The sequence below is a fragment of the Salvelinus namaycush genome, chromosome 5 (assembly GCF_016432855.1).
Source record: "Salvelinus namaycush isolate Seneca chromosome 5, SaNama_1.0, whole genome shotgun sequence".
Classification (NCBI taxonomy): domain Eukaryota; kingdom Metazoa; phylum Chordata; class Actinopteri; order Salmoniformes; family Salmonidae; genus Salvelinus; species Salvelinus namaycush.
The window spans coordinates 54931596-54956932 of record NC_052311.1 but is presented as its reverse complement, the minus strand read 5'-3'; the positions used below and the strand labels follow the sequence as shown (position 1 = coordinate 54956932).

Here is a 25337-nt window from a genome sequence, read left to right as displayed (position 1 = left end):
AAAGATTAGCTGGTGGGCATCTTTCTGTAAATTAGTTCTAATTAAAAGGAAATTGTCAAATGACATTCAAAGTACTGTCCTTTAAAACAGAGGGAGAGATTGGGATACTCTCTCTCTCTTTCTCTCTCTCTCTCTCTCTCTCTCGCTCTCGCTCGCTCTCTCTCTCTCAGCTCCCCTCTAAACCTGGGTTACAGGGCTGTAGCAGCACTCTGAGGAATATGGCTGCTGCAAAGGACCAACTGATTGCACTTACGGTCTGCCTGATCCATCTTTTGGGTGGGTTAGCATGACACGAAAGCAAGCAGACACAATCAAATTCCTTATCGACTTTGAGCTGCCTGCTGTTCCAGGACGAAGTTTGCAGATTTCATGTTGATTTCATCATCCATTGTTTGATTTCACAGGGCTCATTTCTGTCCATTGTACTGACTCAAACAGAACAGTTCCCTGACAAAAGAACCCAACCCATCTGCTCATACTAATAATTCTCTCCTCTCCTCTCCTCTCCTCTCCTCTCCTCTCCTCTCCCCTCCTCTCCTCTCCTCTCCTCTCCTCTCCTCTCCTCTCCTCTCCTCTCCTCTCCTCTCCTCTCCTCTCCTCTCCTCTCCTCTCCTCTCCTCTCCTGGCCTGAGGGACTGACTGAGGTAGGTTTACACCAATAACCTACAGAGATGTCAAAACATACCATGGAACGTCCTGATCACCGTTACTATGTTACTGCGTTAATACCTACCTGATAGCTTTAGCAGTGCAGGTACAGTGATAATGGGGCTGTCCACAATGTCTTATACAACTACTGACAAGTTCCTGATTTTGATTCACATAGCAGCCTACTGTGGTGTCTGAAGAGAGGCACAAATTACACAGAAATGATGACAGCAGAACCATTGAGACATTGTACAGAAGCTATAATTAAACCAGGATGTGTTTTTTTAAATATCCAACTGTAAAATAAGACAATTAGGGATTCAAACAATCAAACAAGAGGGAAATGCTTTACAATGAACAGACAGACAGACAGACAGACAGACACAGACAGACAGACAGACAGACAGACAGACAGACAGACAGACAGACAGACAGACAGACAGACAGACAGACAGACAGACAGACAGACAGACAGACAGACAGACAGACAGACAGACAGACAGACAGACAGACAGACAGTGTATGTGTGGAGATGTGGAGATGTGTGGAGTAGCGTGGAGTCTCAGCCTCCTCTCCTCTCATCTCCTCCACAGGGATTGAGTGTTCTCACAGTAAATGGAAGTGGTACAGCTCTGACCTTTGAGCTGAGCCCAGCGGAGTGAAGGCTCTGTCAAAATATTCCTTCAGAAATGACAATCCACCACGCTGGTCTGTAGGCTTGACATGGCAGAGAAGTAGAGAGCCCTAACCTGCTGATCCTGACATTCCAAATGAGAGGATTATCATGCCAACACCACAGCTGCTACAGTCACAGACAACACACCGCCCTCAAGATAATCTGCCATTTTATTCACTCTACAATGTCTAACATCTGATCATGTCAATATGTCAAAAATGAAAAATATGACAAAACAAAATCTGTGTGTAACGCAAAAGATTATGTATTATGATTGTTCATGGTTATTTGTATAACTGTTATTATTATGAGTGTATTATTATTAATAGTATTACTATTTCATTAATAATGTACTTACTACACTAAAAGCAGGAACCATTCCCCTCCTTCAAATCCAGAGAATATTCCTATTGAAAAGACCACCACAATATCACAGCCTCCATTTTCCAAAATGTTTCCGTATTTCAACCAAATGACTAGGTCTCTGTGAGGAAGCCGGTGAGGAACAAAGACAGGCAGTCATAATTCTATCTTGGCGTGTACGGCATGTCAATGGGCACCTTCGTTCTGGAGGGCATTCCCCTGGGCCCTCAGGCTTCAAAATCATGTCCAATTGATGTGGTGCTCTATAGCAGCACGCTGCCATGATGATCAGATTTATTGGAGGTGCGTTATGACAACAGTGATGTTTACACCTGTCTCTCCCAGAAGCTCAAGGTTTGCTTTCTCTAATTTAGAAAATCTACAGTATGCATATGAGTTTGTTGGCAGGGATTTAAATTAGGTCAGATATGGAATAAATCAATAGCAACCCCATATATACTTCTTCTTCCTCTTCTCTTCTCTTCTCTTCTCTTCTCTCTCTCTCTCTCTCTCTCTCTCTCTCTCTCTCTCTCTCTCTCTCTCTCGCTACCCTTCTTTGCTCAGAAGCTTGGCGATGAAGCAGCCTGGTGACTGCAGAAGTGTGATATGTGCAAATCACATTTGCAGATGAGCTTGAAACTCGCTTTTAATATTCAGATATCAGCCATCCCGCACTGGAATCCCACTAAGACTCAATCCGGGGGGGGGGGGGGGAGCAAGATCCCCACGTCATTAAGGGAATCGTTATAGCCCGGTTTACGTTTAACATATTCCACATAAAAATGTACAACCAAGTAAAAACATCACCAGTTATCAGGCGATAACAATGCAAATTGTCAAAAGCGCATGAAGATTTTGTCTAAATCCAAAGTCGTCTCTCACGTCTTTCTCATGTCTAGGTTTAACATCCCCAGCTTATTGCTGCTTTCATTTCCTTCTCCTTTTTCCCCCTCTCTGAGAAGTCACATGTCTGTCGAGTCTGACTCTGTGAAAGGTATGTTTGCCACGAGATGCGAGTACACGTGTCTCTATAGCCTGCCAATTGCTCATCAAACACAGCTCTGGGAGGGAAGCTTGGCTGTGGTTTAGGAGGACATCCAACCAGCGATGCAGTGCCACCGGACGAATCAGACTAGCATCCAGCCTCCTGTTTACCCATTTGGTTCAAAATGAACGGCAACAAGAGACCGACCGTTCACCACCAACTGTTCATGAACCAACCGCCTTCTGTAGCCTACAACAGCAGCTCTCAACAACAACAACAACGACGCCACCCAAAGGCTCATCGTTTTCTCGGCTCGCCTCACACCCGTCCTCTTCCTTCGCCATATATCCTCTCTGACACCCGTTTTGTTAAACGCTTGTAGCCCAAACTTTTTCATTGGATGACAGAGAACGTTGCCCCCTGCAATTTCCCCCTAACTCCCTCATTTCCCCGTGTCTTAGCTCCTGTGCCAGATTTGTCTCTGTGCCATTTTAATTACAGGGAGGCAATCTTTATGGTGGTATTCTGCGAGAACACCAATCTGCAGAAAAGGTGATAAGTAGAACTGCTACCCAGCTTTGGTATCAGTAATAAACAGACACTTAATTGAATAATTTGACCCAAGCGGCTGATCCTCTGAAATAGCATGTTGAAAAAATGATTTGGAATATTAAGACAGTTCAAATGTTTTGCATGATGCCTGCAGTACAAAAACATCAGTATCTTTGGCTGGTTGCCCGTGACTCTCCAATGTGGGCTATGGTGGGGTGTTGAGGAAGGAGATAAGTGAGCTGCTGGTATCCTGGAAGGGTTGAGACATGTGGGGGAGATGGAGGAGCAGTGTGCCTCCCTGCCTAGTGAATCTGGTTCTGGGTCCAGCTACAGCCTCATGGAACTGCCCCCAGCCAGGTGCTCTCCTCTCCTCCACAGCAGTGTCTTAAAGACAATGTCTCCCAGTTGCTTCCTGTTGAAGGATAGCGGTTACAGAATGATGACACAGATTCAACACTGCAGCAGGTTTGTACAAGGCTGTCTTCCTGATAAAAATGAAAACCTCTCCACAGTTCAACACTGATTTGACTGGTAGCATCATTTTGCGGGGAGACTATTTACAGATGCAGCAGAGTTATCAATTGAACAGACACACAATCCGGGTCCAATGTCACTTCTACTCATTATGGTAATAGTTAATACATGCAAATGAAAACATTCCGGCAATTTGATTTCTTTGAAGATAGTTTGCATATTGTCTTGGCCATGAAGATGGAACACTTTCTCTCCCTCAGCTTCAATTTATGCAAGGCTAGTTAGTTCATTTTTATCAGGTCCCAGTTCATTTCTAGGGCTACTGGAATGAGTTCTCCCCCTCACTACTTAACTCATTAGGATTCAGGTACCATAAGCAGATTTTTCACGCAATTGGTGTTTTTCTTAATTAAGAAACAAATGAATTCTCCCCAGCAAAATAGATGGAACACCAGGATAGGGTGCCAGGGGCCAGATGCAGTGCGGCTTAATTAGAAGTCACTCTATTGTCTGAGCTTTTTTTTAATGAACCTCCAATCTAAATGGATATCAAAAAACCTTCTAGTAGAAAAATAATACCGTCCATTTAAAATAATACGAAAATAAAAGACAATGAAAGACAGATACAGCACCGGGCTCACACCTACAGTTCAGAGAACACGGTGCACTTGTCACCTCTGGATGAGGCCCATTTAAATGTCTCGATCCCTTACGCTCCTCTCTGCTCTGTTCTGCTCCACAGCCCCTCCAGCTATGTCTAGTATTGTGCCAAGCCTACACAGCAATGCTCGTTTCAACTTCTCATCAAAGGTGGCGGTTCCATTAGCCTGTGGATAGGTATCAACTAACTACTTCTGAAAGAGTTGAAGCTGTCAAATTTCTCTCGTAGTAGAAACAATTTAGTTGGTGTTGATAATTATCATACTGGAATCATTTTCGATGCAGCAATATAACTTTCCTGTTAGATAGTTCAAGGTGTTCCTCTATACATTTTAACATTTAGGAGTGATATTAACAATATTGCATTTTGATGTCTCCTGAGATGAAACAACAATTCATGAGGCAAAACCCGTTCTAAAGGGAGAACAAAAGAAAAACTTCAGTTCCGTTTTGATGCGTTTTTGAAAGAGAAGAACTTGTGTGAAGCAAAATCATTTAGGTCAGCTTGCTGCTGCTGCCTGTGTTGGGTTGGGTGACTGAAGGCGATAGCATCGGGGCTGTTTTGACTGAAATAAAAACCACAGCATGTCCACATGTTCTGCCAAAGCCATCAGTTCTTATTCAGACGGCATGGCTTAGAAGCTCCCAGAGGACAGCCCAGTGCCCACTGATACGGGCCCAGGAACCGTCCATCTTGTCCAGGCCAAGTATCCCCGTGCCCAAGGGCTGTGCCATCAATGCCACAACTAGCGCCAAGACTGGATCCAACCCAGGCCCTGCAATCCATTTCAAAGGATTTTTTATGGATCAGGTATGCAGTGTGATTTCCCTTTCCCTTTGTAATGCAGCGTGTCAAAGGTGAGCTAGGCCGACTTTTAAGTCATATAGTCGTTGTTTTGCGTTTCATTTGGGTAGAGAACACATAATTGATTTCAGAGTTTCCAAATGTCATGTTGGAAGAGATTAGGTGGAACGAAAAACTGCCCTGAAATCAACTGGCATCAATGGGTGAGTTGATTCAGAAGAAGGTAGGTATCCTCCACTATTGACGCTTTGATCATTAAGAAGGTAGTCATTCATCTAGAGCTAAACAAGTATTACGAGAGCTTCTCTGACCAATAGAATGGCCAGGGGAATGTGTGTGCTGTGTACTACCTTCTCCATTACTAGAGGAACACAATCACACTGGAGGGTGATTTAAGACAACCCCCATTTTAACATTGCATTCTTATTACTTTTAGAATGAGTTTAAAAGATGTGTAAAAACCTGTTAACCGCAGCATGCATCCATGCATAGAGTTTACAGAAATGTTGTTGTTTCTATGTTAATTATTTGCATATTAATTCCAGTATAGAGTTCAGACAGTGCAAACTGATCTGTTAAAGGAAGTTACTTCCTCCCCTATTAAAAAGTCATGTTTTAAACACCTCTACTTATCCTCAAAATTACCATAATCCCTGCGATGCTCACCCATGTGCTTTCTCTCTCTTTTTTTACAGCATTACTTGTTTATTTATCTCTCTGAATGAGATTAGAGAAACAGATTATAGTGCAGACCCATGAATAGCCATCAAAGACTGCTACAGGATAATGTAAGTCTCTCACTGATCTCTCTGTCTGTCTGTCTCTCTGTCTGTCTGTCTGTCTGTCTGTCTGTCTGTCTGTCTGTCTGTCTGTCTGTCTGTCTGTCTGTCTGTCTGTCTGTCTGTCTGTCTGTCTGTCTGTCTGTCTGTCTGTCTGTCTGTCTGTCTGTCTGTCTGTCTGTCTGTCTGTCTGTCTGTCTGTCGAGTAGCAGAACAATACATGTTGCTCCATCTACTCTACATAGTATGACAGCAATGACACACAATCCTCCGGGACAGACAGACACACTGCAGGTTAACATACCAATGTAATATACGCTAGTACATTACCACTGTCTTGTCCTCTAATGCTACAACATTATCTTGGATCCCAAGGAGGACGTGCTAGAGAAACCCTCAGTACAATACAATGACATCAGTAACCTAGTTGCATAAGCCTAGTGATAGTATACCAAGGCAGGCGCAGTCTGCTTGACAGCTCAAAATAAAATAGGTGGCACGGAAGTATAGATGAATTATATGGATTATTAAAATGAGGTTAATATGTCAACTAACTGTGAACACTGGACATGCCAAATGCATGACGACGTCAGCTTACTCCACACAAACATTCACTCCAGTATGACACCTTCTCTTCCCACTGATTTACAAACACACCTTTTGACAACTGAATTGTCACAAGCGTTCTGTCTAACGTTGAAACGAACGTCTCAAATAGGAAGTCATCTGACCAATTACCGTTGGCAGGACGGAGAGGCCTGTCATAGTGATTATTCATGAAGAGTAACAGCACTGGCTTTCATGCCAAAAAGAAAATAGAGTTAAAAACACACCAAAGACAAAAACTGACATTAGCCACAGTTTTGACAAACAGTGGAAACTAAAAGTTAGTGAGGAGTAAGGCAGATTTTCCTGTGGCTGCATGGATCTTGGGGCGGATGGTTGTTTGGTTGCCTAATTATTTATCCTACTGGCTTTATGGCTCTCATTAATTTCCCCTCTCTTTACCTTCCATTGAAAGTCTGAATTCAACCTGCATCTGGTGCAGATAACGACCATGCGGCCGGGGTCCACGCAGTCTCCTCCCCTCCCCTCCCCTCCCCTCACCCACACCTTCACAAGAGAAAAGGAGCGCTCTTTCATAGAGACTCACAGGATAATGGTGTTAGAAATAGGCCAGCCACTTTGTGGCGCGCTTTAAAAAAATAGCCAGTGGAATTTGTTGAGCTGCATGTATCTCTTCATTCAGTGGAATCTACAGCGCCTTCAGAAAGTATTCGTACCCCCTGACATATTCAACATTTTGTTGTGTTACAGCCTGACATTCAAAATGGATTAAATACATATTTTTTTCTCACCAATCTGCACACAATACCCCATAATGACAAAGTCTTTCTAAGTCTCTAAGAGCTTTGCACACCTGGTTGGAACCATATTTGCCCATTTTTGTAAATTTTATTCTTCAAGCTCTGTCAAATTGGTTGTTGATCATTGCTAAAAAGCCATTTTTAAGTCTTACAATAGATTTTCAATCTCTCAGTGTCTGGTGGAAAGCAGACTGAAGCAGGTTTTCCTCTAGGATTTTTTTATCCTGAAAATCTCCCCGGTCCTTAACGATTACAAGCATACCCATAACATGATGCAGTCACCACTATGATTCAAAATATGGATAGTGGTACTCAGTAATGTGTTGTATTGGATTTGCACCAAACATAACACTGTATTCAGGACAAAAAGTGAATTGCTTTGACACATTTTTTGTAATATTACATTAGTGCTTTGTTGCAAACAGGATGCATGTTTTGTAATATTTTTATTCTGTACAGGCTTCCTTCTTTTCACTCTGTCAATTATGTTAGTGTTGTTGAGTAACTACAATGTTGTTGATCCATCCCCAGTTTTCTCCTATCACAGCCATTAAACTCTGTACCTGTTTTAAAGTCACCGTTGGCCTCATGGTGAAATCGCTGAGCAGTTTACTTCCTCTCCCTGGCAACTGAGTTACGGAGGACGCCTGTATCTTTGTAGTGACTGGGTGTATTGATTCACCATCCAAAGTGTCATTAATAACTTCAACATGCTCAAAGGGATGTTCAATGTCTGCTTTATATATTTTTACCCATACGTACCCCAATAGGTACCCTTCTTTGCGCGGCTTTGGAAAATCTTTGCGCGGCTTTGGAAAACTACCTTTCAGATAATTGTATATGTGGGGTACAGAGATGAGTTAGTCTTGTTTGTGTTTACTCCTGAACTTATTTAGGCTTGCCATAACAAAGGTATTGAATTCTTACTGACTTAAGACATTTCAGTTTTTTTAGAAACAAATAGAAAACATTATTCCACTTTGACATTATGGCACATAGTCTGTAGACCACTGACAACTCAATTTTATCCATTTTAAATTCAGGCTGTAGGCCAAGGTGCGAATACTTTCTGAAGGCACTGTATGGCAAGCTTACTGTATCACACTGCAAAGACATTGTAACAGAAAAATAACAAGTTGGAGAGAGGGAGAGAGATAGGGTGAGATGGAGAGTCATGGACATCATTGAACAACTCAGCAGTCACTGATTTCTATTTTAGCGCGATCACACACACACAAACACATTTTAAATAAAACATTTTTTAAAGAGGCTGCTGTCAGAGATTTTGGGAAGATGGCTGTCTCCCAGGCCTGTGGTGTAGTACTAAGATCACACCCCAGCAGGGATAGGGAGATCTGGGACAGCAGGGCTGTAATAGGGGCATCTGTCCTTCCCTCCTGTCCCCAATCTGGAGCCCTACTCTGCTCCTCTCTGCTTTGCTCCACCAGACTCACCTTAGGCCAACACGGGCAACAACCCTGACCTGCATGCTATTCATTTACAAACCACTAACTAAACGACCAATTGGAGCTGTTCCTCCAGCCGAGGAGCCAAGAAGCAAAGTGAATTGATAGAGATGCTTTCACCGCCCGATCGGTCACACTTTCAAACCAGCAGAGACACAGTGGGAAAGAATTGGTGAAAAGCAAATACTGTACAGTCAGGGAGTAGAACTTCAAAAGGCAGTTAGACGGCACAGACTACATAGACAGTAGAACGCTGCATAATACACAACACAGAAAAGGTTTAAAGAACTCTGGGTGATTGCTTTCAAGTTTGTCTTTACAGGGGAAGCTGGGCCATTCATTTCTCTATTTTGCAATGCAAAGGAAAATAAATATTGCAGTCTTTGATGGCTCATGAATTTGTACAGTTCTCAGCGTATCAGGCAGACATTGTCTTTCTTGTGCTTTTCACTCCATATGTTAGGCCTTGGGCCTACTGACAGAGATATCTGTCAGACGTGGAAAACTCCCAAACTCCCAAAAAATCCAAGACGTAGGCTACATTTGCATTCAATTCAACGAATGTTTCACGTCATTGTGCACTGTTGCATGAGGCTCGTCAACTGTCTTTTTCTCTTCTCTATAAATATATACAATAGCCAAAGTCAAATGTATATTAATATTACTAATGAATTTAATTGAAAATAAGTATTTTCACAATAGATATGTCTCCTTCCACTGCTCTGGTTCTGTCCCTCAGTCCTGGGGCCATTGTCAGAGCCAAGAGGTCATGAGTCTGGTGAGTCTGGCCAGTCAAGATAATACACACACACACACACACACACACACACACACACACACACACACACACACACACACACACACACACACACACACACACACACACACACACACACACACACACACACACACACACACACACACACACACACACACACACACAGACCCTGATGAGATGAACTATCTGAGAGAAGAGCGATGCACCGTCTCTCTCACTGACTGACTGGCGGACGGAAGACAACAAGCTGGAGGTAGAACCGTAAACACTACCATCCCTATCCTTACAGGTCACCTGGTTGCTCCTCTGCCAATAGATGCACTGATGGGACAAATGAAATGATTCCCATAGGGTTAATTAAGAGAATAATTTGTCACAAATAGGACTTAAGTTATTGGATATATTACATTCAATAATATAAATAGGCTAATGTAACATTGCCACCTATGGCCTAGGTTTTGCTTATCAAAGCAGTGAAAAAGAATAAGATGCTGTTCATCTTCAGTACAGTGCATATTAGTGTTGTCCCCTTCTGGAATCTGCATGTATCATACAGTACTGGAAGTCCTATTTGATTGATCAGAGAGCACAAACAGTTATTCGCCCTTTTTACTATAGTATATGGTCTGGAGATGTAGGCAGGTTATTACTGAGTTGGTCAATATACATCACTTCCCCCAAAGGATTACACTTGTTATCTGAAATGATATTCAATAAAGTATGACCCCAGAAATACCAGTGGAGTCGAGTGCACTTTGATCTGGCTTATACAAAAAAAAAACACTTTATTGGAATTAAGATCACAGTCAAGATTACCTGAGGAAACAGCAGTGAGATTTCTGTTTCTGCTCCCTTCCTTCCACATCCTGCACGTTATTCTTTCACTCTTGGGAGCCGCTGTGTGTGTGTGTGTGTGTGTGTGTGTGTGTGTGTGTGTGTGTGTGTGTGTGTGTGTGTGTGTGTGTGTGTGTGTGTGTGTGTGTGTGTGTGTGTGTGTGTGTGTGTGTGTGTGTGTGTGTGTGTGTACCACTATGATGTGTGAAGGCTGTTGAGGATGGCTATACATTTCAGAGAGACGCCCCATTACATTCTCTCAGTATGTTTCTGGAACGCCCCCCCCCCCCCCCCCCCCACACACACACAGAAACGTACAGTATGTCTATTAGTTGTACACAGGCAGGAGACAGAGTCACAGTGACATGGACAGTGGACAGAGAACAGTTACAGTACACACACTGCTGTTACTCCATGGATACAGCCATTGTATTCTTTTCCAACTTCCAACTGATCTTTACTCAAGAGGGCTCTGTCTGCATGGTTAAAGCACCGTCTTGGGAGTCTCCGAAGTAGAGTTTGCTGCCTCCATAAATATATTTGTTTACCTTGCAAGTTGCTCTTGCACACTGCTTCCAGCGAATACTTGTTTTTCATTTTTTTCTTCCATTGAATTTTCATTTTTGTCTTTTTTCTCCGCTCTGCTAGCTTTTCCACTCAGGGGAATTTACATAGTGACTAAGCTGAGTGTGGTTAAACAGACAGACATACAGACAGACAGACAGAGAGTACTTGGACATGGGATCTGATGATGAGCGTTGGGTGTATGCTATCACACAGACACTGTAAGTACATTCTAATTAGCTGATGTATGCAGGACACCGTCCATATTGGATGGGTATCAAAAAGCAATCAACGCTCCATCACTGATGAGCAGCCTGTGTGTGTGTGTGTGTGTGTGTGTGTGTGTGTGTGTGTGTGTGTGTGTGTGTGTGTGTGTGTGTGTGTGTGTGTGTGTGTGTGTGTGTGTGTGTGTGTGTGTGTGTGTGTGTGTGTGTGGATGGAAAGATGTGCTGCTGCTGCTAGTGGTGGTGGTGCTGGACTCAGAGGCGAGACGGCTTTCACAAACCTCCATAATGCCATGCAATCACAAGACATTATGCACAGATCTCAACTCCAAAGCCACAGGATGAAAAAAAATCAAGGGAATATTTTGAGTTGAGTTCCTCATTCAAAAAAGAACTGATTATGATGAGCTCTCTTCTCTCCACTTCTTTCTTTCATGCAGATGTTGAGGGTAAGAAGTGTTGAAATTGACTCTCCAATGTTAAAATATGGGCAAGAAACCCACAATCAGCCAGAGAGTGAGCCATCAGATAATCATCATAATAGAATAGAGACGAAACACAGATTCAACAGTTTGGATAATTATTTGTGTACTGGACCCTTAATGGATAAAAACAACTTCAAAATCAAATCAACTACAAAACTTGAGATAAACAAATTACACAGAAAAGATCTGTTTTGAGACGTTTATGATCAACACAAGTCTGACACCAGAGACTAATCAACAACTCAATGTGGTTCAACATTACTACTAATGTTTAAACCATTAACATCCCAACCACCCATTATCAGGGTAGTTATCGACCCCTCACCTAAATACAACCTATACATTCCTTATGACCAAGAGTTGTAGCGCCAGGCTCTAAACAGAGGCCAGGCATGGGCAGTGACACACACAAAGAGCATCCGTTAGCTAGCGACGTACCGAAAGGGACTCTGTATCAAAATCTTATCTTCAAAGGACTGGGCATGGGCTCAGGGGAGCAGTGCCACCGCCTCCACACAGACAGGCATGCACAGAGGGGGGATTTGGACCTGCAAGCAGGAACCAGGCAGAGATCTCTCGGCCAGCGCCCAGAGCCCCAGACCTCCTCCAACACGCCCGCGGTGCGGGGGGGGGGGGGGGGGGGGGGGGGGGGGGGGGGGGCAGGCAGGGTTCCTGCACACGCGGCACGACATCAGTGAGCTGATCCCCAACCATCAATTGCCTGCCCATTTGCTTCCTGGCCCCGCCACGGCTGGCAGTTGGGATCTGAACTCAACTTAGACACAGAGTTTCTGCATTTCACAGATGGCTGTGAGAGGCTTTGCGTTGAGGGGGGGAGCGGGGTAGTGGGGTCCGTCGCCTGGACCCAGAGCGGGGCAGATTTCACACCGTGGTAGAGTAGCGCTAAAGCAGGCCGATGTTAATCCACTCACTGAGGGGAAGGCCTGGGGCGATTCCGCTGCCCGGCCGCCGTCTCCCCCCACAAAGCCAGAAATGGTGCATTATACAACTGGGCCTCAGACACACTGCTGATACGCTGATAGGTGGCAGACAAAGACCAAAGCAACCACAGGAACTGGAGCCGTTAGAGGAGCACCATGCAGGTACAGTATGAACACACTCTCTCTCTCTCACACATACTGTAGGCCTACTGTAGGTAGCCTATACAATACCTGCTTAGGGGATGCTTCTGTTCTGTTATTATTCATCATTGATTTAAGTCATGATGTTTTCAACGTCTTAGTTCAGGCTCAAGACAGAGCTGGACACTCTATGCTCTACAGTACAATACAATAACTAGTGTTGGATCACAGTGAATACATAACTAAAGTTACCAGAAGTGTTGTAGAGTGTTTGAACTTATGAAAGGCAATCACAGGAATGAAAGGAGAGTGAAACATATAAACATGGGGGATTGAAATAAATGACTAGGAAGAAATAAGGGAAAACGATAAGCCAGCTGCAGCTAAAGCCCCAGAATGAGATGTTTTACATGAAACCAAGAACTGCATTTCAGATAAAACCAGCCACCCTGTTTAGACATCACTTGTAGGGACATTGGAAAGATATGAGTTGAACTAAAATGTATCTGGGCAAAATGCTACAAATAACACAAAAAATTCAGTATATTGGTCTTCACCCAAATAACAACATTGCCCGACAAACATCTTTGATACATAAAGTTCTCATCACGCTTTGCCAAGCATTGCTGAAGGATTGAAGCATTGTAACGGGACACCATAGGTCAAACACATAGGCTATAATTATTATGTTAATTACAAATCCCTTTTATTCTCCTGGAGGAGTCTTTGACAAGAAGGTTGTCATTTCAACCACTTCAAACAAACAGTGGTTGCTTTCCCTAATGATGGTTGGATGGATCTCTTTGGGCTAATCCATGTTTTGTCAGGTTAGTGGTTGTAGTCAATAGAGGAGGAATGTTTTTTCAATGGAAGATGATTAAAACAACTGATCCATAATAGTGCAGTTTGACTGCTGTTATCATAGCCACTTCATTCCAAGTGAGACCCTGATGTTGAAAGCGTCCCCTAGACAAAGCTAATGGACGATAGAGTCCTGTTAAATGGAGACAGCCCAGCCTGGCTGTCTGAAGAGACAGGTTCTACTGCATCACACACACACCACTCACATTACTGAATCACCACCATGCTGCCCTTCATAATCATTTCCATAAGGCTGTGTGTGTGTGTGTGTGTGTGTGTGTGTGTGTGTGTGTGTGTGTGTGTGTGTGTGTGTGTGTGTGTGTGTGTGTGTGTGTGTGCGTGTGCGTGTGCGTGTGCGTGTGCGTGTGTGTGTGTGTGTGTGTGATATCACAATATCACATAAACAGTGGCATCGTTGTGGCTGTTGAAAAGTATAGCCATTATCATTTTTGGATGACTTTAGATTTTAGTAAACAGTTGTACCTAAAATCTGCTGTGACTTCCAGACTCTAAGACCAGCTAACTGGATATAGAGATGACTTCACACTAGTCAAAGAGCAGTGGACTAGACAAGACCTTATTAACTTGGAGATCCAGTATCTTACCACATCTCACAAAGACTCTGCACTGAACTTTGTACTGGGAAAGGATTCTCTGTTGGTGGTTTGGAAGGGATGATGCTGAGGATGATGTAGACGTAGAGGGTTGTGGTGGATTGTGTTTGTTTACAGTATGCATCCAATCATCCAATCATCCAATCATCCATTGTCACTGTTCCATGTTCACCCCCTTCAGAAACCACAGAGAGAGAGAGAGTTGCTGTAGTTTCCACCTCAAACAACTTCCGTGTTCTCACTGGTTAGCTGGTTCATACTATGGTACCACGTAGCATTATCAGATCCTGCTGACAAGAACAGATTTACCCCAAATGAAAGCTGTTGTTCATCTTACTCAATACTCCAAAGGAAAATTCTATTCAAATGATTGAGAAGGAAATGTTACAGTCTAGGGCTAATGCTGACCACAGGGCCAGTGAGCTATATTCTCCAACTATAGTCAGTCATTCCATAGAATATTACTAGCTGTGACGGTATGTTCTGTCTTTTTTCACGAATCTTTGCAACATTTCCCTGTTTGTCAAAGCAAGCTGTTGAGAAAGAGAGAGAGGGAGAGAAGGAGAAATAGAGGAGAGAAGCCCTTGACCTTTTTGTCCTGAAGATTTGCCTAGCTTCCCCTCACTCCAGTCTAGATAGTGAAATCATCTGATCCTAAACTAACTGTCAACTGCTTGTGGAAAGAGACATCAATCAATCACTTTCTTCTACTTTCTTCCCCTGTTTTGCTCGAGCTTATCATCTGACCCAGTTGTTATCCTGTTTCAACTTCATGATGGTCAAATGTGTCTCTTTGGAGAATCCCAGACACATGGTTCACACAGAGAGACCACGGTCTACTCTGGGCTCTAGGTCTGTGTAGACCAGCATGTTACACCCACTAAAGCATCACCACCATTTTATCACGGGGATGGACGTTAATACCAGCCTTTTATAGAGACAGAATCAATAGGTTTCAGTTAGACTAAACTGGGACTCTAACTATCATGTCTTGAATGAGAGGATGTGTTTAGCCAAGCTATCTGTGGTTTGGGCCTGGGGAATGGCTGATTGGTGTAACCTTGGTTAAAAAAAACACATCTGATATAATAAGGCAAAGCACTTTGCTCGGCCAAAGCTACTCGGTCACTGTCACCAGACCAGTATTTAGCAATTAGCAGATTAGAATTCTTTGAGATGAGATCCACTGCTGCCTGATTCTGAAAGGCAGGTAGGCAGTTCCATTCCTCTCCATCACCATCTCACTTCATAGCTATTTATTTGACCTAGTTCAAACTGCTGGGGACTAATTACAGGACAGGAGAAATAACACTTTGCAACCTGTCACTCTTCTCATCACAGCCTTTCAGACTCACTTCTTCCTCCAATCTGATTTGCATAATCTCGTTTAAAAAATAATCGATCAACATCAGCCACTGACAATTGGCATATCATTCCATTATGAATATTTGTGTGCATCCAGGCTAATCATATGCAGATATGCCCTCTGATCAGGGGGATGTAAACTGGGCTGTCAACAGCCGTACGCGCTTTGCTGCCACGCTATGCTGCCAATCAAAACATAGCCTCTTTAAAGTATTAACATGTTTTGAAGTTTGTTTTATATTTTCAGCACATTTGACATAAATTGTTTATCTATTTACAAAGCTTTGTCATTAGTGATTTTCCAGTGAACCCTTAGCAGGGCTGTGTGTTTTGTGCTGTTGGGCCCAGAGAAATGCGGATGTACAAATTGAACTGAAAGGCTTGCTACTTAATCCGCTGTAGCCACCTATCCCTTAACTACGACGCCTGACACGTTTTATCCTTAATGCCCAAGAAATGCAAAGTTCTATCTTTCCCTGTTCTTGTCCTTCACAGCCTTGGCTAATTCCTGCCAAGAGAGAGACTTAAACGTAACAGCTATTAGGGCTTCATTTTCTGCCGTGCCAACTCATATCTTGGTCAAAAAATTATGTTGACTAAATCACCCCTTTTCAGTCACCTAATATGCCATGGAAAATAAAAACAAAGGACGTTGTTGCTCCTGTGAGGGTAAAGCTGTAGACTTTTGTTATTACATTACGTTCACAACTCATTTTTACATTCACAGCTGCTAGGCTGAGTCACCTCCTCTATCCTCAAGGGCCTGGATTCAACCAAACCTTCACTGCAGGAAACTGGCACCCCAGAAAATAAATTTGCAGTGATAATGCATGACTTTGTGAACACACTGTAACTAATAGCACATTATTAACACAACATTGAAACATTTTCTCCCCAAAAATATACATGGGAACTGTATTTCTCCACAGTGGGAAAAAGTTTCCAGAGAAATTCTAGAACAATAGAGTCCTTGAACATTCTGCTTTAGAATAGAACAGAGGAAGGCAAGTGTTAATCTTCTAAGCTGTTTAAAAACCCAAACAGAACCCATAATATCCATATTGATAATATAACATGACGTCAGACGACAAAAATCACTCCGATATTGGGAAGTAACCTCAGAAAAGCCCTTAATTGAGCGATATCTCCAGCCATCACGACAGATAAACGTGCAGCCATCACCAAGGTGAAAGGGAATTTACAAGTTAAATGAAAGAATTCATGATGTGTGGTGGCTCTTTTACTCCCTGGCTGTTTCCCCTCTTGGCAGGGGCCAAATAGAGAATGTTAAATGAGGCAATTGTGTCCTGAAGGCAAAAAGAGAGGGGGGCAAAAACATGTTCCTGTGTGCTCCTAGCCTGAGGATTATTCTCCCGCTGATGAGGTAGAGGCATGGTGTGCATCCCAAATGTATCCCCTATATACTGTAGTACACTATTTTTGACCAGGGCTCTGGCCAAAAGTAGTGCACTATATAGGGAATAGTGTACCAATTGGGCCATAGTCATAGAGGGACCCAGCAGATCCCAACACCACCAGGCCAACTTCCTGTGAGACCAGACCCTGGTCCACCTCCCTGACACATCATGATGATGCGCAGACCCACACATGATTATATTCATATCATATCAACATGCACATTGCAAAGTCACATCCTGTAAAAACTGGCCATATTCATAATATACACAAAGCCTTTATCGAAACAAACTTGCCTACCGCTATTTTATCTACAATACAGTTTTTATGAACTGTGCACCAAGATAAATGTGGCTGATACAGGGATATACCAAAATCTATCAATTTACTTATTATTCAATATGCCCAAAAATATATGTGAATGTTTATGGTGTCATGATGAAGAGAAGTGTCAGGATGTGTATAGACACTGGTCTGTTAACATTGTATTGTGTGTCTGACTTGGCATCCTATATAGTAGGAAGGATGCATTTCAGACTCAGCCTGTGTCTGTAGCAGTAGGAATCGTACTGTCAGACAGCTACACAGACATACTCCGTGTTGACACGCTGACACTGATAATCAAAGCCTTGTTTGGGTCTTAAAAGGACGTACTTGAACAACAGCTGGACTAGAGGCCATAGCTATCCTATAATGGCCTTTGGAGAGTGATCAATATTCAAATCTTAACATCTCTGTTGTGATTAGAATGCAGCCCTCTTTTTTTCTCCCCTCCCCGAAACAACAAGAAAAAAAGCTTAAATCGATGATCTTAGAGTCTAAACTAGATTCCTAAGCAGTTTGCCACTCTCGGCAGCAAGATAAGATAAACTCTCTTTGACCTAAGAGATGAAGTTGCCATGACGATCAGGGAGTCCACTTTCTCTATTGATATTTTGCTGATGTAACAACAAATGGAACCAGATCCGGCTCCTGATAGCGGTGATTAATTAATACACATATTGATCCGTACAAGCTAGAGACAAGGCTATTAACTCAAACGGCTGAAAGTCAATTGTTACCTGGGGCTCAAAAGGCATCACTTGATATCAAATCTAAATAAACTGAGGAACAAACGATTAGGATTTGTTGGGACACAATTACCTATTATTTTATTTTATTTACAACAGCATGCAAATGAAAAGGGACGTAAGAGAGAAAATGTCATTTTAATAGAAATTCTTTGAAAGGGACTGAGCCATCTAACCCTAACCCATCTATGTAGCCAGCAGAGTAGCACTAAAACTGAAAAACATTTCTGTGATCAGATCCTGAAAAACAACAATCCATGTTGAATAATCCATTGACAACTATGAAGGAGCAGATAATGACTTGCAACAGTGAATAGTCACTGGAATGATGGTGGTGGAATTACAGGAAAGAGGAAGACAAAGAGGAAACAGTGCCAGGAAATGACCTCCACCTTTTGAAACCAGCGACCCAGCGACCAATGCCCACATCTCACTGTGCTGTTCAAGCTGCACTGCAGCACCACTGTAACACACACACACACTCACACCCACTCACTCACACACACACACACACCAGCCATGCCAACTTCAGCTCAGCCTCCACTTCAGCTGGCAGTTTTTTCAACAAAGGAAACACACATCCATCCACACTCTACATTCCATTTCATAGTTGCTAATGTTATATCCGGAATGTGGCCTATAAAACGGGCGCTTAACGTCAATGTGACATACAATCGCAACAACAATACTTGAACGTATAAATGTTAAATAAAATAGCCAGAAATCATGTGAAGACTGGAGACAGCATGCTATTTGCATACATTGGTGGTGCAACATCAGTGCTTGAGAAAGAGAGTGAAGGCGAACCGGGATCCTTCCGCCAAGACGACGAGGCAGCAACACAACACAAGCTGTTATTGGCAGGGAACAGATGTTTGAGGGAAAGTTGGCATTCAACAACCATTCTTCATATGACAGAAATCTATGAGGAGCACAAGAGAGGCAGCGTGATTGTCAGACGAATGAAAAAGAAACCCTTAAATACGAGAGGCTGGCATCCGAACACAGATATGATGATTCCCCCCCAAAACATCAGACTGCTTGAGTTGATTTACAAGTTGATTCAGCTGTGACAGAGGTCAAATAGAAGACAACACTTCTACTAGGCAGATTACCTTTCATGACAGTGCACAAGCCTAAAGTTGACCACAATCCCCAGTCTCACACACACACACACACACACACACACACACACACACACACACACACACACACACACACACACACACACACACACACACACACACACACACACACACACACACACACACACACAGAAAGTCGGCAACCAATTCAGTAAACACTCCCCTTGTCCCATACAAACCACTGTAAGTTGCCTCTGATAAATACTGCTCAAAGAAATAAATGTCACCTGATATGATAAACTGTATGCTGATGTAAGATCAAGTCTTTCTGAGCAGTCAAAAAGATCTACACCCTTAAATATAATATAGTAGTTATCCTTCTAGAATGAACATATACTGTACATACTCATCACAGTGTAGTTTCATTTCTGCACAGTACAAGTTCTGGACTCCACTGAATGGTTTAACAGCAGAGAGGAGCAGTCCTGTATCTGGTAAAGGGCTAGTTAACGCTATAACAGGAATTCACGAAGTCACAGGCAGCACCATGTACTGTAGTGAAGACAACAGTTAGGCCAGGGAAGAGTGCTAAGTCAATTTAATAAGCACATCTGACATTGGATGTCTTGTGCACGGCCCTCTCAACACCCTTCCAATAGGATTCCTCCATAAACAACACTGGGGGAAGAGGCTCCCTACATCATCTCGGCTCATCTACACGCCACCAAACTTTGGGAGCAATTTTACAGAAAAATGACTCTGAGGGGAGGCGTTTTCCATTCAGCTCTGTTCATATCTCTGCCTTCCTATTAAGAATCAAAATGTACCCCTCAGTGGGAGAGGTATGGACACACCACACCATAACAATAGGAGCCACAGAGAGGTGAGAGGGGGGGGGGGGGGGGGGGGGAGCCTTGAAGGAATGCACATATTCTCCTCTAATCACAATCCGCTGAGCATCAGCCATATTTCCATAATTTCTGTCAAATTTAGCTGATCTGCTTTGGAGCGGCTAGCTGGCAATCTGGGCAATTTATTGGCATATTGGCACGGGGTGATAAGGCTAGAAACAACAGCAGCTAGCAGCTGGCCCACAGAGATGGACTGATAACATTGATATGTGCTCCCATACAAAACACCTCCTCCACTATCTCCCCTTTCTATCAAACTCTTATTACAATAAAAGTGTATGGGTTTTTATCCCCTTCTTGGGAGAGGAAGAGAGGAGAGGAGGGGGGATACAGGGACGACCCAGAAATATAGAAGAAAAAAATCAGATGTAACGTTTCAGAGGAAAAAAACAAGGGGGAAATACATAATTTATCACAGTATTATCGGGATATCCAGGCAGCCTAATCAAGGAGCACTGAGTGACTATTTTTTGCCTTATCATCCAAAGTGGTGGAAACGGAGAGGGAATTATCAGCCGGCTGCAGATTGCTGGGTTGGAATTTTAATGGTAATAATCGGGTTTCTGATGGTATATCTTCCCTGCTTATCTTTTCCATTATCTGTCCTTATCTCCCCAGTCATCGGAGCAAATTAATGGTGCTCTTTCAGCTTCGCCTTTTTATCACCGCTCAGAGAGCACCCAAGGGGAAGGAATAAGCAAAATATTAAAATACTGCATAAATCACAATTTTAGATAACGGCCCAATATATGCAGGATGGGGGGGAAACTGCGCCCAACAACCTTTTTGTCCTTTAGAATGACTGTCTGCGCTGACTTTCTGTGCATTGCCTGGTTCTTGGTCCTCAGGCCTTCCCCTAGCTCCTAGTTCCTGGGGTAGGACACGTCGAGGCTTCCTCTGACCTTTCTGTTTCTGACTAGGGCTTTAGTTCTTTCAACACTGTATCCTCACTCCTCACCTCTCATTAACAACCTCTTACACATGACATAGTAATTCAGACACGCCTGGGTCACAGTGGATATGAGGATGATCACATCAAGGAAGTACTTCTTTGCTTGACAACAAAATTCAGAGGCATCCTCCTTGTGATTGGTTCTTACACAAGTGGGTTTAGCACATCATGCTAGGCTATAGTATACAGGTTTGTGCGTATTCCTCATAGATCAGCAATGCTTTCTCTGCTCAAAATAATCATGAATAGTAACACATGCATACCAATTACACTGTAATTATACCGAGCAGATAAACAGTTTTTTTTCTTCGTATTATTATTAAATTACAACAAACATAATTTCAATAGTTCCGTCTACATCAAAAGAGTCTTGGAGCGTTTGCATTTAATCTATAACCGGTAAGTTCATAATTCAGAACCATGATACCCACTTACATTAGGTAATCAGAACCAATTTTCTAAGTGTTCTTTGAAAATATATTCATAGGTACTGACAAATATATTTCCGACTATCAACTTCTTAACTTGCCTAAAATGCTAAAATGACGGAAAATATGTTCAGACTGTAAATACATAAAACAAGCTGTGACAGTGAGTGACAAGCGTTGAAGATCTTTTAGAAAATAGACATTTGCAGTAATGTATTGCCATTTTGCTGATACTGCAAAAAAAAAATATGTTTCAAAATCTTCCTTGAATATATAAGTACATTTTGTTGACAGCCATCAATTACTGACTAATCGTAACCACTATTAAATAAATTCCTCATGTAAAAACATAATCATAATTTACACACACACAGACACACACACTGTATAAATGAAGTATATATTTATTCCTCTTGCTGTATCCACATTACCAATCACACTATTACTGGAATAACTATTTCACATATTGAAACCCAAAAATATTTTTGAGTTATCTAAAATAACTTGAGAGTGGACAGTACTCATTATTTTTTCTCATCGTGTCTATAAGTCCGACAACAATGAGACATCCCAAAGGAGTCTCCTCCTACCTGCTCTTCAAATAAACACAAGTCTGAGGACAAGGGTTTCCCAGTGAATCAGCCCGACGTAATGGACATGGCCAATATAGAATAACCGCATAGACCGTCATACAGCTAAATGATATGGCCAATATAGCATAACCACATAGACAGTCATACAGCTAAATGACACGGCCAATATAGAATAACCACATAGACAGTCATACAGCTAAATGACATGGCCAATATAGAATAACCGCATAGACCGTCATACAGCTAAATGACATGGCCAATATAGAATAACCACATAGACAGTCATACAGCTAAATTACATGGCCAATATAGAATAACCACATAGACCGTCATACAGCTAAATTACATGGCCAATATAGAATAACCACATAGACCGTCATACAGCTAAATGACATGGCCAATATAGAATAACCGCATAGACCGTCATACAGCTAAATGACATGGCCAATATAGAATAACCGCATAGACCGTCATACAGCTAAATTACATGGCCAATATAGAATAACCACATAGACCGTCATACAGCTAAATTACATGGCCAATATAGAATAACCACATAGACAGTCATACAGCTAAATGACATGGCCAATATAGAATAACCACATAGACAGTCATACAGCTAAATGACATGGCCAATATAGAATAACCACATAGACAGTCATACAGCTAAATGACATGGACAATATAGAATAACCACATAGACAGTCATACAGCTAAATGACATGGCCAATATAGAATAACCACATAGACCGTCATACAGCTAAATGACATGGACAATATAGAATAACCACATAGACAGTCATACAGCTAAATGACATGGCCAATATAGAATAACCACATAGACCGTCATACAGCTAAATGACATGGCCAATATAGAATAACCACATAGACCGTCATACAGCTAAATGACATGGCCAATATAGAATAACCACATAGAACTGTATTGTACAGTAGGTGTATAGATGGTTGTTGCAAATGTTCTTCAACACCACAATTCACTACACTGCTTATAACAAGAAATGTATGATGAATACGATGAATCTTTGCTAATACAAAATTAATAAAGGCACAATAAAAAGTCACCGTTGTATTCAGGTCTCTAAAGAGCAGACCTAAAATGCAACGTTGCTATGACCACTGTTAGTATGACATTTCCACTGGGAAGCCTGCTAGGCCAGCCATTTCAATTCCACATTTGGAATTACATAAACACATTTCACAGCTTGTTTAAAATCACAGGAAATAAAATCCCTATAGATCAATTCTGTCTCATGTCACATGGTATTTCACTCAAAGCGTTGGTATTTGAAGTGATTGAAATAACCCTTGAATTATCAGAGATCCAGAGGCACAATGCTTTGTTGAAATGGGGGATGAAACTAAGCAACAAGTACATGTAGTACTATTAAAAACACTATCCATTGTATTTTACATATATATTTTAGTTATTATATTACCATGAACACTTTTCAGTATTTTTTTATGTATATAACCTGTCCAGTTATAATTGTGTATAACCAATTATATATTAAGACAGTGACACAATCACTACCTAAATCTGCAGAATGATTAGGGTTCATGCTATTATTGTAAAAGTTTTAATTTAGGTTTAATTTATTTATACAGTTTGTGTGTGTGTGTGTGTGTGTGTGTGTGTGTGTGTGTGTGTGTGTGTGTGTGTGTGTGTGTGTGTGTGTGTGTGTGTGTGTGTGTGTGTGTGTGTGTGAGAAGGGGGACATTACTCATTTGACGTAGGTTATTCAGTACATCTGACATTAGTATTACTACATAATTTCTTTATTGCTTAGGTTTAGATATAATACTTAATTTGTTTAATTGGAAACAGAATTCCAAGAAGACAGTTTGCAAAGGATATGCACTCTTTAACTTTAGGTGTTTAATGTCTGTAGATCATATCAGCACATTATAATAAATCACAAGAATAGAATCCTGATTTGCTTGACATAAATAATATGTCAAATATGATAAAATACCCGATCCACTTCTAAGAAAACACCAAGCAAACTTTAAAATAACATAGTCTCCCTCCTATATTTGTAAACACATCATTTGAAAAGTCAGAAGATGGAACACCTTTCTCAGCAATAGCATATGACAGAATATGATTGATCAAAAACATAACTCATTTATCAATGAACGAAACTACATCAACAGTATCAATTAAATCTGGGATTGCCAATTGACATCGGTGCCGAAGTGACTAGTCCCTCACTAACCTAATTTAACTTCTCCAACAAGCTTTGGTAGATAACAGGACAGCGAGGCTGTAAAACTTACGTTTAATTTGCCTGGGGTTGCTCTGCTTCCTTCGGGACATGCCTGCTCGGAGCTGGTCAGGAGATCCAGGTGTAGCACTGACTGATCGATAGGTTTTGGTTCATCCAAGCACCGGTAGGGTTTGTGATGGAAATTGAGAAAGAAAGGGTGACGAATTATGGACACTTTTTTCACAGAGTATGTCGCTCTGTCTCTTTCCTTTCTCTTCCTCTGATCTGCTCTATTTCTCTCTAGCTCGCTCTCTCTCTTTCACTCACTCTTTCTCAATGGCGTTCTCCGAGATGAGGCTGCACTGAGTTGCGATCCGCACGGACTGACTGGGGAGGTGAAAGCGTTTCGCGCTTTTGTTTGAAGATAACGTTTGTGCCTCCACGGGTACCGTAGACACCGCTTCTTAAACTTGACTTTTAGCTTGTGCTACCGAAGTAGTGATTTCTTAATTGTTAATTACTAGTGGAATGTCACATTTTGTGAGGTTAGCCAAATAATTCTCAACACATTTTGAACCACCAATATTTGGCACGGGTTTTGGATATGCGTTTGTCGGTGCATTCCAATTCCCACCATGTCAAACTTGAAAAATGTCCGTTTTAGTTTTTAGATAAAATAATTAGAGAATACTACATTATTATGAATATTTAAGTTATCTGAAGGATATTTTATTTTTCCATTTATGAAACCCAACTGATTACTTCATAGGCCTAGAGTAAGCATTAACAGCTCTAATTTTGCACACTGGACACAGACTCTCACTGCACGCACGCACACACACACACACACACACACACACACACACACACACACACACACACACACACACACACACACACACACACACACACACACACACACACACACACACACACATACACACACAGCTAGCCTTGAAATTACCAGATAAACTCGCGAGATCAGGCGGCTTGCGAGTCTACACATGCACCCCTTACATTGTTCTGGACTCTATGACACTATAGAAGCCTCAAATCATTTCATTGTAGGAAA

General features: G+C 42.0%; 1 protein-coding gene across 1 annotated transcript in view; it reads right to left on the bottom strand.

The window, feature by feature from the left end:
* Positions 1–24584, bottom strand: part of zfpm2a (zinc finger protein, FOG family member 2a) — a 146916-nt gene extending 122332 nt beyond the window's left edge. Inside the window, exon 1 of the mRNA XM_038994537.1 lies at positions 24336–24584. Coding sequence (XP_038850465.1) covers positions 24336–24375 — 40 coding nt within the window. The 5' untranslated portion in view covers positions 24376–24584. The remainder of the gene's footprint in view (positions 1–24335) is intronic.
* Positions 24585–25337: the final 753 nt, after the last annotated feature.